This window comes from Ranitomeya imitator, chromosome 6 (genome assembly GCF_032444005.1).
Source record: "Ranitomeya imitator isolate aRanImi1 chromosome 6, aRanImi1.pri, whole genome shotgun sequence".
Classification (NCBI taxonomy): domain Eukaryota; kingdom Metazoa; phylum Chordata; class Amphibia; order Anura; family Dendrobatidae; genus Ranitomeya; species Ranitomeya imitator.
The window spans coordinates 176083239-176097916 of record NC_091287.1 but is presented as its reverse complement, the minus strand read 5'-3'; the positions used below and the strand labels follow the sequence as shown (position 1 = coordinate 176097916).

At 44.6% G+C, this 14678-nt stretch overlaps 1 protein-coding gene across 4 annotated transcripts in view; it reads right to left on the bottom strand.

Annotated features, from left to right (window-relative positions):
- Positions 1–14678, bottom strand: part of GOLGA4 (golgin A4) — a 199324-nt gene that overhangs the window by 52280 nt on the left and 132366 nt on the right. For all 4 annotated transcript variants that reach the window (XM_069730324.1, XM_069730325.1, XM_069730322.1 and 1 more), the window contains exons 12-13: positions 4263–4441; positions 3155–3286 (exon numbers count right to left, since the gene is read on the bottom strand). In XM_069730324.1, the coding sequence (XP_069586425.1) occupies positions 3155–3286; positions 4263–4441 (311 nt within the window). The remainder of the gene's footprint in view (positions 1–3154; positions 3287–4262; positions 4442–14678) is intronic.

Genomic DNA, 14678 nt, shown 5'->3' with positions numbered 1-14678 from the left:
CAAGTGTTAGATACTATGTGGGCTGTGTTCTATACTGTGTGGGCTGCATTATATACTACATGGCTGCTATATACTACGTGGGCAATGTTATAAATTAAGTGGCTGTGTTCTATACTGCGTGCTATATACTACGTGGCCACTGTTAGACACTATGTGGGCTGTGCTATATATCACGTGGCCAGTGTTACATACTATGTGGGCTGTTTTATATACTGCGTGGCTGCTATATACTGCCTGGCTGCTATATACTGTGTGGGCGGTGTTATATACTACATGGGCTGTGTTACTTACTGCGTGGCCTATATTTGGCTGCTATATACTGTGTGGGCTGTGTTATATACTACCTGGGCTGTGTTATTTAATACCCGATGCGTTAGAATCACGCCTGACATAGACATAATCTCTGTGTGTTGCTCCCCAATTACCTCCACTCACATATAAATGCTTTACAGCCAATCTTGTTGACCAGGGCAGCAATGTAAAGGCTACTGTAAGGTTATACCATGTACAAACCAAGAACTAAGCCAGTGTGGACAACTGGACATCATCAGTCCAAAGAAGATACAATTATACAGCACCTACATTACCGAGGAAAAGGATATACTGATGTAAGCAAGTTTCAGTTACTGTACTTTTAGTAGTTCTCTCTTGGTGCATTCCTATGGGGTGAATACGCAGAGGATTTACAAGGTTTCAAGAAATCTCATTCACACACAACAGAGAAAGTCTGCATCCGCTATGTAAAGTGACATCTGCAGCACACCGGTTTCCTCTGGGGATGGCAGCACACGTTTCTCTCCATACAAGGCAAAGGGTGAAATGTATGGGAAACTGCACCTTCTGCACAATAAAAACTGCAGGGGAATTTACTATAAACCAAAAGGGGGCATATAATAAGCAAGCTCTACCATATGAGAGACTTAAAGAAAACCGAAGGAAAATGGACGACTGAGCTAGGTAAAAAAATACATTTATAGTCACAAAATATTATATAAATAAGCAAACGCAATCAAGACAAAAACAATTAAAAACAGGAGACGACACCATAGTGCCACGTCCGTGCAGGAGATAGATAACAATTACCGTATATTTTCGAGTATAAGCCGAGATTTTCAGCCCACTTTTTTGGGCTGAAAGTCCCTCTCTCGGCTTATACTTGAGTCATACCCAGGGGTCGGCAGGGGAGGGGGAGCGGGGGCTGTCTAATTATACTCACGTACTCCTGGCGCGGCCCCTGCACGTCCATGCTTCTTCAAGCGCTGCAGCTTCTTCCTGTAGTGAGCGGTCACATGTACCGCTCATTACAGTAATGAATATGCGGCTCCACCTCCCATAGAAGTACTATATTCAGAAGTACCCATATTCATTACTGTAATGAGCGGTAACGGTGACCGCTCACTACAGGAAGAAAATGCGGCGCCGGGGAACAAACCTGCAGCGACGGCGCCAGGAGCAGGTAAGTATGATGGGGGCAGTGCGCGATACTCACCTGCTCCTCGTGCCACCGGCGGCGACGCTGTGTCTTCCGCAGTGACGCTCAGGTCAGAGGGCACGGTGACGCGATTAGTGCGCACCGCTCTCTTCCTGAATGTCGGCGCAGAGGATGGGAAGACACAGCTGCGGTCAGCGGTGGAACGGGAAAGGTGAGTATAGCAAGTGCCGGTGGCCTGAGAGGTGAGTATGTAATTTTTAAATTTTTTTAATCGGAGGAACAGTATATGGGGCAAATATCTGTATGGAGCATCTTATGTGGCCATGTGCAGCATGATATGGGGCCAATATCTGTATGGGGCATCTGTATGGGGCCATGTGCAGCATGATATGGGGGCAAATATCTGTATGGGGCATCTGTATGGGGCCATGTACAGCATATGGGGGCAAATATCTGTATGGGGCATCTTATGTGGCCATGTGCACCATGATATGGGGGCAAATATCTGTATGGGGCATCTGTATGGGGTCATGTGCAGCATGATATGGGGGCAAATATCTGTATTGGGCATCTGTATGGGGCAATGTGCAGCATGATATGGGTGCAAATATCTGTATGGGGCATCTGTATGGGGCCATGTGCAGCATGATATGGGGGCAAATATCTGTATGGGGCATCTGTATGGGGCCAAGTGCAGCATGATATGGGGGCAAATATCTGTATGGGGCATCTGTATGGGGCCATGTGCAGCATGATATGGGGCAAATATCTGTATGGGGCATCTTATGTGGCCATGTGCAGCATGATATGGGGGCAAATATCTGTATGGGGCATCTTATGTCGCCATGTGCAGCATTATATGGGGGCAAATGTCTGTATGGAGCATCTTATGTGGCCATGTGCAGCATTATATGGGGCAGTTATCTGTATGGAGCGTCTTATGGGGTCATAATCAACAATTGTGCAGCATTATATGGGGCATATTTTAATATGGAGCATCTTATGGAGCCCAGCATAAACTGTATGGAGCATTATATGGGGCTCCTGATTCAATATGGATATTCAAAAACACTTAACCTACTGATGTCTCAATTAATTTTACTTTTATTGGTATCTATTTTTATTTTTGAAATTTACCGGTAGCTGCTGCATTTTCCACTGTAGGCTTATACTCAAGTCATTAAGTTTTCCCAGTTTTTTGTGGCAAAATTAGGGGGGTCGGCTTATACTCGAGTATATACGGTAGTTGAGTGAACTCAAAATTCCCACAAAGTCAAGAATTTAAGATAAAGTGCCTAGTTCACTCTTACTATCAAGGTTCCTATATTTGTTTTATTGGTTGCAGTCGTATATTGACTAGTACTATGTCACAGACTATATATTTTCCTATAAAACATTTTATGGAATATTATTTCCAATATCTCTTATATTGCCTGTATGGAAATACTACCATGTATATTTATTCTGATTGAGTTGCCTAGCTCTATAGATAGACTGTTCTTCAACTAATTGTTATCTATCTCCTGCACGGACGAGGCACTACGGTGTCGTCTCCTGTTTTTGTCTTGATTGCATTTGTTTATTTATATAATATTTTGTGAATAACATTTTTTTTTTCCAAGCTCAGGGGAATTTACTAATGTTGATTTCGCTGCTTGGGAAATTCCGGCACGGATACAATCTGCACCCAACAATAAAGTGTAAATATCTACAGTGACTTACAAAAGCATTTTTAAACTTTTTTTGATGCTCCTCCTCCAAGATTTTAAGCGTTTCCTGGTGTTCCTGCACTTTATTCTTTAAGGCTTCAGCATGTAATTTTTCCAGTTCATGAATACGCTCATCACAGTTTTTCTAGAACGTAAAATAAGACATTTTATCAACTGTTGCCTCAAGAGGGAATTTTACATATGGAGATATGTATCCTACTAACAATAACTTGTAAAACACCAAAAAGAAAAAAAGGCGAATTTAATCTAGAAAACTAAAGTGAATGTGAATGCAGCATAACGTGGGGACAGAGACGCTGATTCCGGCGATATGTCACTTGTCTCCTTGGAGCAGTTTTGATTCATTCACTGTTTTCACTGCTGTAGATGGTGCTGAGCTCTGTATATCCTGCCCACTCCACTGACGGGCAGCTTTCTGTGTACATTTTATATTAGGAAGGTGCTGCTAATCAGTAGTGGGGGCCGGGATTACACGGAGCAGGAGGACTTTTCTGTAAGACAGCGTCAGATATATAGTTTCACATCGGCATCAATCTCTATGATAAGTTCAATCTTTCCGATAGAGCGAGGCTTACAGCTAGATCAATTATAGGCAAAAGGACAATCACCAGGCTGGCCGGAGGGGCAGAGGACAGTCTGGGGCCATCCATCAGTTGGCTAGCCACATCCTACCAAAGGTCTTTTTTTTTTAAACACACAGCCTGCGGTGGCGACATGAGGACACAATCAGAAAGCTATTTAAGAGGCTAATAAAGGAGTGGAAGCAAACTAGTAGGTGTAAATTTGATGGCCGCCTTTAATGTACGTTTTTCCTGAAACTGTGCCATTCAGGTCTATGGGGACTGACTTGCAATCTCTTGAAGCTCAGGACCAGGAGAAGCACGGTTTCTAGAAAATAAGCAGACTCCTGTCTAATATTAGGCAAACTCTTTAGCACCCAGTGGAGATATGTCCTCTTGCCTCCTCCTGCACCTCTCTCCTCACCAAGCCGCCTCTCCACTATATGTCTGTGAGTGTATGCTCTGAATAAAGGACATTTTCATACAGCAACATCGGGTGAGTGCCACTTCATTCTTCTTCATTTTTGGAGATATGCCTACCTTCATAATATCCACCACTTCTTGCTTCACACGGCTGAGTTCCTTCTGGATCTTCATACGCTCCTCCTCACTGGCCTGCTCTACAGCTTTAATCTGCTCTTCCATTTCTTGCTGGCCTTTCCTGTGGGCCTCCTCTGTGCTCTGTGACGTGCTCACAGCTTTCTCCAATTGTTCAAAAGCTAAAAACACAGTAAAATACAATAAATTCAGTCAAGTAGAAATATAAACACATCCGGAGATTTGTGGACAATATTAGGGGGAAAAAATTATAAGGTTTTAGAGCAATCCATAGAAATCAATCATATATTTTACAATTTGTAGTTTTGTGGGGTCTTTATCTAAAACCACATAACACACAACAATATGACATATATACAAATTTGATAACATTTGTGGTTCTTTAAAAAAAAAAAAAAAAATCCCTCTGGGCATTTAGGCAACGTTTAGGATAAACTCAAACCCTAATAAGTGAAGAGGAGCGGAGCTGCAGTTTTTGGCTGCAGCTACTACACAGTGAATGGAGCTGTGCTGCTGCGCTTCCATCTCTTGCGGGGTGTGCCAGGTGACGGACCCCAACAATCCGAAAATACCTAAGGAGAGGCCTGACAACCTACTGGCTTTTATCTTGTGCTCGATTTACATGGGCAGAGTCTTGCCGATAACGAGGGCCGATCTGCTTTATGCAAGTTAATTGGCGCTTACTTAATAGGTCAGTACACACTGGCTGATAAACCGTATAGAGACATAATGATCATTAACCCCTTCATGAAAAGGTGATTTTGTGTGTCACCCCTCTAAGAGCCATGACTTTCTTTTCCATCAATCCAGCTACATGAGGTGGAATACAAAGATATAAAATCAGAGTATACAGAATTGGCCACACTGGATGTGTACAGTACAGAACTGAGACACAGATGTGCACCTAAGTTTTCCCTGTAGCCCTATACTAGTATTCAGAAGGTTACCATAGAAGTTATAGCTGTAATCGGACTGGGCATGATTATATAGGAAATCCAGACTAAGTATTGCTGTCAACTTTTCATCCAATGATATTTTATTACCCCAAAGGATAATGTTACCAACAGGGTGGATTTGATTTAAATCTAACTGATTTAAATCACGATTTAAATCACGATTTAAATCACTAGTCAGTAAGGCTTGATTTAAATCAGTGATTTAAATCAAAGTTTCTACCTAACTGAATTTGACTCCGCAGAGGTCCCAGCCTCTTCTTCACGGCAAAAATGTTACAACATGAACAGAGTTGAGAAAAAGACATTAATCCTATTGTTCTACAAACCTATGAATACAGAATCAACCCCTTCAGTGCCAAGTCCAAGAAGTTAGACAATATGTTTCTGATTGTTTGGAGTGGAATAGATCTGCACAACACAAGAAGAATGTGAATCTAAGTGTGAGGAGGAGGAAGGGCAAGCAGACAAGAAAATGAAAGTGAAACTTTGAGCACAATACTGCAGCATAGCCACAGACAGACAAGTCTGGATCTGTTTGTGTGTACGATCTGAGGTTTATTACATTCTTTCCTTATAATGAGTCATCTTCATCACCGCACTTCTTATGATGTTGCCTCATTCGTGCCACCAGGCCTTGCATCTCTTTGTTGCATCGTTTGCATTTTGCACGCATGCCTGCCTTACCGATAGGCGAAGGAGCTTCATTAAAATATTCCCAAACTGGGTATCTTTTACAGCCTGCTGCCATTATAAGGAAAGAATGTAATAAACCTCAGATCGTACACGCAAACAGATCCAGACTTGTCTGTCTGTGGCTATGCTGCAGTATTGTGCTCAAAGTTTCACTTTCATTTTCTTGTCTGCTTGCCCTTCCTCCTCCTCACACTTAGATTCACATTCTTCTTGTGTTGTGCAGATCTATTCCACTCCAAACAATCCAAAGTATTGTCTAACTTCTTGGACTTGGCACTGAAGGGGTTGATTCTGTATTCATAGGTTTGTAGAACAATAGGATTAAGGTCTTTTTCTCAACTCTGTTCATGTTGTAACTTTTTTGCCGTGAAGAAGAGGCTGGGACCTCTGCGGAGTCAAATTCAGTTTTGAGAACTGCGTAATTAAAGCGAGCGTCTGTGATAATATAGGAGAGAAACTGCCCACTAATCCTACAGAAACCTCTGGAAGAGCATGGCATTGTGAATGTTACACATATACAGCCTTTATTCTACTGAGTTAAACAACTCAGCTTTATCTCATGATGGAAGAACCTTTGGATGGTAAAATATTTTCCTCAAAAAGCAGTTTATTGAAAAAAATCCGATTTAAATAAAAAAAAAATCCAATTTAAATAAAAAAAATCCGATTTAAATAAAAAAAATCCAATTTTTTTATTTTTTTAAAAAAAAACATTGATTTTTATCCACCCTGGTTACCAATGTAGAGGTTGGCTGATGCCATAGCTGGGCCATATATATACAGGAGGCGTTTGTGATCCCGAGAGCGTTACCACTTAATAATAGCACTAAAGGGGAGAAGTCACTTTCTTTCAGGGAAAATCCTAAGTAGCCTCTCTAACATTATATATGCTCCGTGTAAACCTCTGAGCATTCAGTTACCATGACCTGCCAAGTAGTTTACTGAATGAGTTACTTACAGCAACAGTGCCAACGTTCTCAAGTGACGGCCAAATTCAGATGTTTCCCATTGTATCATAAAAGGGCAGCACGGTGGCGCAGTGGATAGCACTGCAGCCTTGCAGCGCTGGGGTCCTGGGTTCTAATCCCACCCAGGACAACATCTGCAAAGAGTTTGTATGTTCTCTCCATGTTTGCGTGGGTTTCCTCCGGGCACTCCGGTTTCCTCCCACATTCCAAAGACATACTGATAGGGAATTTAGATTGTGAGCCCCATCGGGGACAGCGATGATAATGTGTGCAAACTGTAAAGCGCTGCGGAATATGTTAGCGCTATATAAAAATAAAGATTATTATTATTATAAAAGGGTGTTTATTCTCATTTAATAACCCTTTACATTACACAGGCCAGACACTGAGGGAGATGTGAAATGATATGGATATCTTGATTTGATAGAGCTGGTAAGGGAAGATAGGTAGTAGACTATTACCTGGGAGGTGGCTTATAGTGCTTGTTACAATGGAATTTAATTAAAAAAAAAGTTTTACACATATTAAAAGCACCCTCCCCCCAAGTCTGTTTTCAAATCCAAGAACAATTCTGACCACTGTCACTTTATGGGGTAATAACTCTGGAACACTTCAATGGCTCCCGTGACACATTGTCCTTCATGACGGTGGTAACATTTGATTGATATCACCTGCGTTTGTGAAAATATCGGAAATTTGGCAAAAGAAATTTGAAAACGTATTAATTTCAAAACTATTTTTATGCCCTTAAATCTGAGCGTTCTCTCCCACAAAATAGTTAATAAATAACATTTCCCACATGTTTACTTTAAATCAGCACAATTTTTTGAACACATTTTTTTTGTTAGGACGTTATAAGGGTTAAAAGTTGACCAGCGATTCCTCATTTTTCCAACAAAATTTACAAAACCATTTTTTTTTCCAGGGACCACCTCACATTTGAAGTGACTTTAAGGGGTCTATATGACAGAAAGTACCCAAAGGTGACACCATTCTAAAAAGGTACCCCTAAAGGTGCTCAAAGTCACATTCAAGAAGTACATTAAGCCTTCAGGTGCCTCACAGGAACTGAAGCAGTGTGGAAGGAAAAAATGAACATTTAACTTTTTTTCATACATTTTTTTACTTTAGACCCAAATTGTTTTATTTACACAAGGGTGAAATGCAAAATAATTGAGCCCCTGATGTGCTTCAACAGTGAAACCCCCCCACAAGTGACCACTCAAGGAACTTATCTACATGTATGGGGGTATGGAGAACACCTTGAACACCCAAGAGCATCACAGAAATTTATAATGTTGAGACATGAAAATAGAAAAACTTTTTCAACAAATGTTTTTAGCTCCAAATTTTTAAAATTTACAAGGGTAACAGCAGAAATTACACAACAAATGTATGGGTCCATTTTCTCCAGCGTACGCGGATACCTATATGTGAGGAAAAACTACTGGAGAGCCCCTGATGTGCCTAAACAGTGGAAACCCCCCACAAGTGACCCTATATTGGAATTTATCTAGTGCTTCGTGGAATGTGAATTTTATAATGTAGCGGATTTCGTGAGTACACAGAGTTGCTCACTCAGATGCGCTAGTATGCATTACACAATCAAAAGAGAAATTCTGTATTTACAATCTTAGGTAAGAAATTTGTTCTCTTTAGCTGTTTTAATCTGTCAAAAAAAACAGGATTTTTGGTTGCTTACCGTAAAATCGGTTTCTCGGAGCCTTCATTGGGGGACACAGGAACCATGGGTGTATGATGCTGCCACTAGGAGGCTGACACTATGCACAAAAAAAGTTAAGCTCCTCCTCTGCAGTGTACACCCCCCTCCCCCCTCCGACTGGCATTCTGAAACTCCAGTTGGTGAGAAAGCAGTAGTAGAAAACGATAAGGTTGAAAGAACATAAAAACAAATATAAAAACTGTAAGCATGAAAACAGTCATAGAACATAGAACAACAGGAACAGAATAATATGGGAGGGTGCTGTGTCCCCCAATGAAGGCTCCGGGAAACGGATTTTATGGTAAGCAACCAAAAATCCTGTTTTCTCTATCGCCTCATTGGGGGGGACACAGGAACCATGGGACGTCCCAAAGAAGTCCCTGGGGAAGGTAAAACAGACTTCCATCAGACTCACCACTGCCGCCTGCAAGATCCTTCTGCCTAGGCTAGCGTCCGCCGAAGCGTAGGTATGGACCTTGTAAAATTTGGCGAACGTGTGGATTGAAGACCAGGTTGCCGCTTTGCAAAGCTGTAGGGCGGAAGCCCTGTGGTGCACCGCCCAGGAGGCCCCGACTGCCCGGGTAGAGTGAGCCTTAATCCCGAGGTGGATCTTCCAGACCTAGACCTGGAGGATCTACCTTAGGAGTAGTGTGAACACCAGGAAGGAGTGGGTCTGAAGGATATCATCTTCTTCTCTTGCCATGCCTCTGGCCTCTGCTGTTGCGAAAAGGAATCTGACGCCGCAAAAAGACGAAAGGGCTGAAAGGACCAAAATTGCCATCTAGGGGGAGGTCGGCGAGGTCTGGACTGGGGGAACATGTGCCCCCGGTGGCGTCCTTAATAATTTGGTCCAGCTTGGAACCGAAAAGACATGATCCTTGAAAAGGCAGGCTGGTAAGGGACTTTTTTGATGACAAATCCCCTTGCCAGGCCTTGAGCCAAACGGTGCGACGTATGGCAACAACATTACTGGATGCCTGAGCAGCACAAGACGCGGCGTCCAGGGAGGCGGAAACCAAATATTCCCCAGCATGGGAAATCTGTGTAGCAAGATCCACCAGCTGTTCTGGTGGAGCTCCGGCCAGGATGCCCAGATGGAGTTATTTGGCCCATTCGGATATAGACTTCGCAACCCAGGTGGAAGCAAAGGTCGAACATGGGGTAGATGCGGCTGCTTCGAAGGCCGACTTTGCAAAGGATTCTATGATTCTATCATTGGAATCTTTCAAAGATGCTCCGCCGGACAGCGGAAGGACCGTGTTGGTGGACAGCCTGGAAACTGGAGGATCAACAGAGGGAGAAGCAGTCCAGTTGGCGGTGAGCTCCGGAGGAAAAAAGTATATAAAACGCCAAGGCACTCTCCTCTTTGAAAACGCCTGGTCGGATTCTCTCTTTCTCTGGCCAGGAGCTCATCAAATTCAGGATGAGGAGCGAAAACCTTGTTGGGTGGTTTAGACCATCTAAACGAAACCGCCTGATCTGCGGGTTCCGTAGAGGAATCTTTGTTGCCACAGGTCTGATTGATCGCTCAAATGAGACTCTGAACCGTATCCCTCATGGTAGCGATTTGATTCGAGTCCAGCTCCAAATTATTCTCCGAAGGCGCATCAGAGAACGCCTCGCCTGACTCGGGAGAGGAGGACCGGGGGGGAAGCCAATCTCAGGGAAGGGCCATGAGGTGAGATGGAACGAGAAGAGGACTCAGACCGGCGTTCCTGACTGGATCTTTTGTGGCCTATATTGGAAGTCTCGGACGGAGCTTCCTGCGACCCGCTGGCTACTGTGGAAGTCTGCAGGGGCAGCCGATCGAGCACGGACACATGGGTCTGAGACACCCGTGTAAGGCCTCTTTCACACTTCAGTTGTTTGGCGTCAGTCTAAAACCGCCATTTTCCTCAAATAACGGATCTGTCAATTTTTTTTGACGGATCCGTTATTTTCCCATAGACTTGCATTAGCGACGGATTGTGACGGATGGTCGTCCGTTCCATCCGCCATGCGACGGACGTGTTCTGAAAATAGACGGACATTGAAACTTTTTTGTCAACGCCGAAATGGCGGATCGAGACGGTCGCGTCCGCCATTCCATAGAATGGCTGCCTATGGGCGACGGATCCGCCGCAACCGTTTTTTCGGCGGATCCGTCGCCCCAATCCGTTTTTTCAATTGTGCATGCTACAAAAAGTAGATACTTTTCCCAGACAACCCCCAAGTAACGGATCCGTCAAAAAAACGGATCCGTTAGAACAGTTTTCTCAACAATTGTGACGGATCCGTCAATCCGTCACTATGTCGGTAGTGACTGACGCCAAACAACTGAAGTGTGAAAGAGGCCTTAGATCCGCTACCGATTGCGACAGAGGAGGCTCAGCCTGGGGTGGGGGCTTCACTCTCAGGCGGATCAGCAGGGGGGTCCTGGGCAGTGGGCATAATAGGGTTGCTGCAGGCCTGACAGAGGGGAGAGGACTGACCTGAGGGAAGCTTGCAGTTACAAGACGAACACACAAAGTGTTTGACTAAGGCAGAAGTAGTAGAGGAAGAAGTAGGAGGGTGAGAGCGACCTCCCTTAGAATTAGACATGACGAACGGGTCCCTGACAAATGCCAGAAGGTTAGGGGACAGGAGGGCAGAGGAGAGTGTCAGTCTGCAGTGCAGAGCTACTAACGGCAGACGAAGTGGTTCCAGACGGAAGAAGCTGCCCAGCTTGTAGATGGTCCCCCAGGGAAGATAGCCCTTCAAGTAGGAAGGTAATGCGACTCCTGCAGCGATCCAGTCAAGGGGACCTGGGACACGTTGTCGTCCGGGGAGCAGGTCGAGATGGCGACTGCAGATGAGGACGCCAGACTGTGTGCTGAAAAGGGCGGAGAGAGGCGTGCGTGGCGCTAAAATACAACTCTGCAGTGGCACCGGGAGAGGGGCGGAGCTAGCCGCAAGGGGTCGGGAGCACCAAGATGGCGCCGGTGGGCGGAGATCGCCAAGGGAATGATGGTCGGGCGGGAGAAAAGCCCGCCCGAGGAAAAAGGAAGTGGGCGGAGTCGTGGCGCCAGAAGTAGGCCCCGGGAGAAGCCGGGGCCTAAATTAGAGGCCAGCGACTGCCAGAGAGGCCCGCGGCGTCGGAGAACGTGTGGCCACCGGAAAAGCGGCGCGACGGCCTTGTAGGGCCGGGCTGAGAGAAAAAGTGCGGCCGCAGGGAAAACAGTGCGGCTGCCTATAAGGCCACCGCGCAGGGCGCAGAGAACAGTGAAAACTGCCAAGAAGAGGTAGCGCAGCCACCTACAAAGGCCGTCGCGCGAACGGAGCGATGACCCCCGCACTCTCCTGGGTCTCCCTTGCTGCTTGTGGGCAACAAATGAGGGGAAACGCCGACTAGGCCAAAGGCAGCCTGGAACTCTGCGCACCTCTGCGAACAAAAGGGAATCCCAAGGGACCCCCCATGACTACCCCGGATATGAGGAGGGATTCAGAGGTACATGAGGGTGGGAGTAGGAATACTCACCTAAAACATCCCACGTCATCCGCTACTAATCTCAAACCGGGGAAGGTATCAGACGTCCAGGGAGCTGGTGATGGACGTCGTCTCCTCCAACCGACAGGCTCTGGTGGGCGAGTGGGTGGGGGACAGAGCTAGGACCGGTCTTCTAAGCACGCTTGTGTGCTAGGGGTCTTGGTCCTGCTGTGGGATCTATGAGGATACAGGGTGGCAGTACACGCCGTATTCCTAGTCCGCATTGTGGGATTACAGTTGTGACTTTGTGACTATTCACACTGTATCCCTCCGGAAAACCAGAAAAAAAAATGACGCACATTGAGGTAGATATGGGTCTAATGAAAGACCCGTGTCCACCTCCTACTGACACTAAGCTAAACAGGAGTTTCAGAATGCCAGTGGGTGTGGTGCACACTGCAGAGGAGCTAAATTTTTTTGTGCATAGTGTCAGCCTCCACTCCTCGACGGCTTACCCTTTAAGGCCCTATTAAGGACCTATAATAGAAGAAAGGCTAAATACGCCCTACTCTCAACACCTATACTAATCACCTACCTGCCAGTGGAGGTTGGCACCCTAATTTACTGCGGTACCGCAGTAAATTAGGGTGCCAACCTCCACTGGCAGGTAGGTGATTAGTATATTTAGCCTTTCTTCTATTATAGGTCCTTAATAGGGCCTTAAAGGGTAAGCCGTCAAGGAGTGGGGGCGCCAACCGTAGAAAAGTAGGGTGCCAACCTCCACTGCCAGGTAGGACTCATTGTAGTTCATTCTAGGGTCCATTAGGTACATTTAATACTCTTTTATTAATATTTTGGATAAATATAGTTTTTTAATGGTATTATTAAAAGTTATTTTTTAGGGATCTCTGTTTCTCGTTTTGGTGGTTATAGGTCTCTGAGATTCCGTACTATTGTAATTGGGTTTTTCAAGTTATAGTGTCAGCCTCCTAGTGGCAGCAGCATACACCCATGGTTCCTGTGTCCCCCAATGAGGCGAAATAGAAACTAAACACAGTAATAAACAAAGTTTACACTGTAGCCAATAAAAAAAGTCCTAAAATAACAGGGATACAGTGTGCGAAGCGGAGGGGCAGTGTCAGCCCAGGAGGTAGGTATGCCTTGTTCTTATTTTATCAGGCAGGCATGCCAAAGGGGATGTAAAGTAGTGGGCAACCCCTTCAGGGTGGTCAAATGTGTATTTCAATTCTAACTAGATTTCTTAAAGGCCATTTAAATTAAAAAAATATTTTCATACTTTATCAGCAAAACACTTGCAGAGATAAACATGAAGAAACACAATTTGAAAAGCAATTATTTTATTCTACTGCATTACTTTTAGAGGTTTTCTGATTAAATTGTATTTAAATAATCAGATTCATGCTGCAGCCCGATCTCAGGTACCATATGGTCCGTCTGCGTCAATGGTATATGGCCAGCCTCTCTGCATAGGCAGAGAAATGACGGACAGCCTTGTCAGAGACACACTGACGCCTGCTTCACATGAGTACATGTGCATGGACGCAAGTCTCAGCCCGAACTGGTTCATAAGGTTCTACGCTCCTCTGAAACAGGCCCAACAATCCATCTTTTCTTGAGCTTTACTAAGAAGTGCATCTTTATGAACCAGTCTCAGATTATGCAGCACTTCAAGGCTGTGTGTTCACCAAGCCAAAAGGCAGACAGACTGGCAAGAAGGCTGCTGGCTAACAACAACAACGGTAAATGTCGGGGGCGTGGCTTAGGCGCAGGTGATGTAGGTCGCAAAACGTGCGAGCTCCTGAGGTAACCCTCTAACGCAACATATAATGTGACTTTTATGAAAATTTTTGTTTCCATTCATACTTTTATTCAGAAATTTATTGTGCACATTTTGAGATATATATATATATTTACCCCCCTTTTTTTTTTAATCAAATTTGTACCGGGCACATCATCTTTGAGGGCCCTGTCATGAGCGCTGGTGGTCCGGCATTTATTTCCTTCAGTGACATCACCGCTAATCGGGCGGTGTGACAGACTACCAAGAAATATATAAAGAAAAACCTTGCACTCAACTTTATGCTCTTAGTGAATTTTAATGTAGTACCCCAAAAAACGTTTCGGTCCAACACACCAGACCTTCATCAGTTACTACAGAAAGTGACAAAATAAATAAATAAACTAAAGTCATACATGAAAGTAAAATCAAATTAATTAACAGAAAAAAAGTATATACAAAAACCTATAACGGTTGACGCATCAGAGCCGAAGTAGTGAGACTGGTCTCAGAGAGAAAAGTAGGTTTTGGACAAAATGTCCAGCAGAGAGACTTATGTCTAATATCTGGCACTGATGTGGAGAATAGGAGTGAGAGGGAACTATATCATAACGTACCGTACTATGTGAGGAGATACGAGGAGAGACAAAAACAGTGTCTCTGGGCACACAGAAAGAGCAACGTCTGGGACAAAGAGAAAAGTGGTAACTTGACAAAAATGAACGTTAAGGACCTGTACACTTCGATCCCACACTTAGAGGGCATCAATTCGGTACACAGGCTCCTTACTCATTCCGGCCTACAGGAAGATAAAG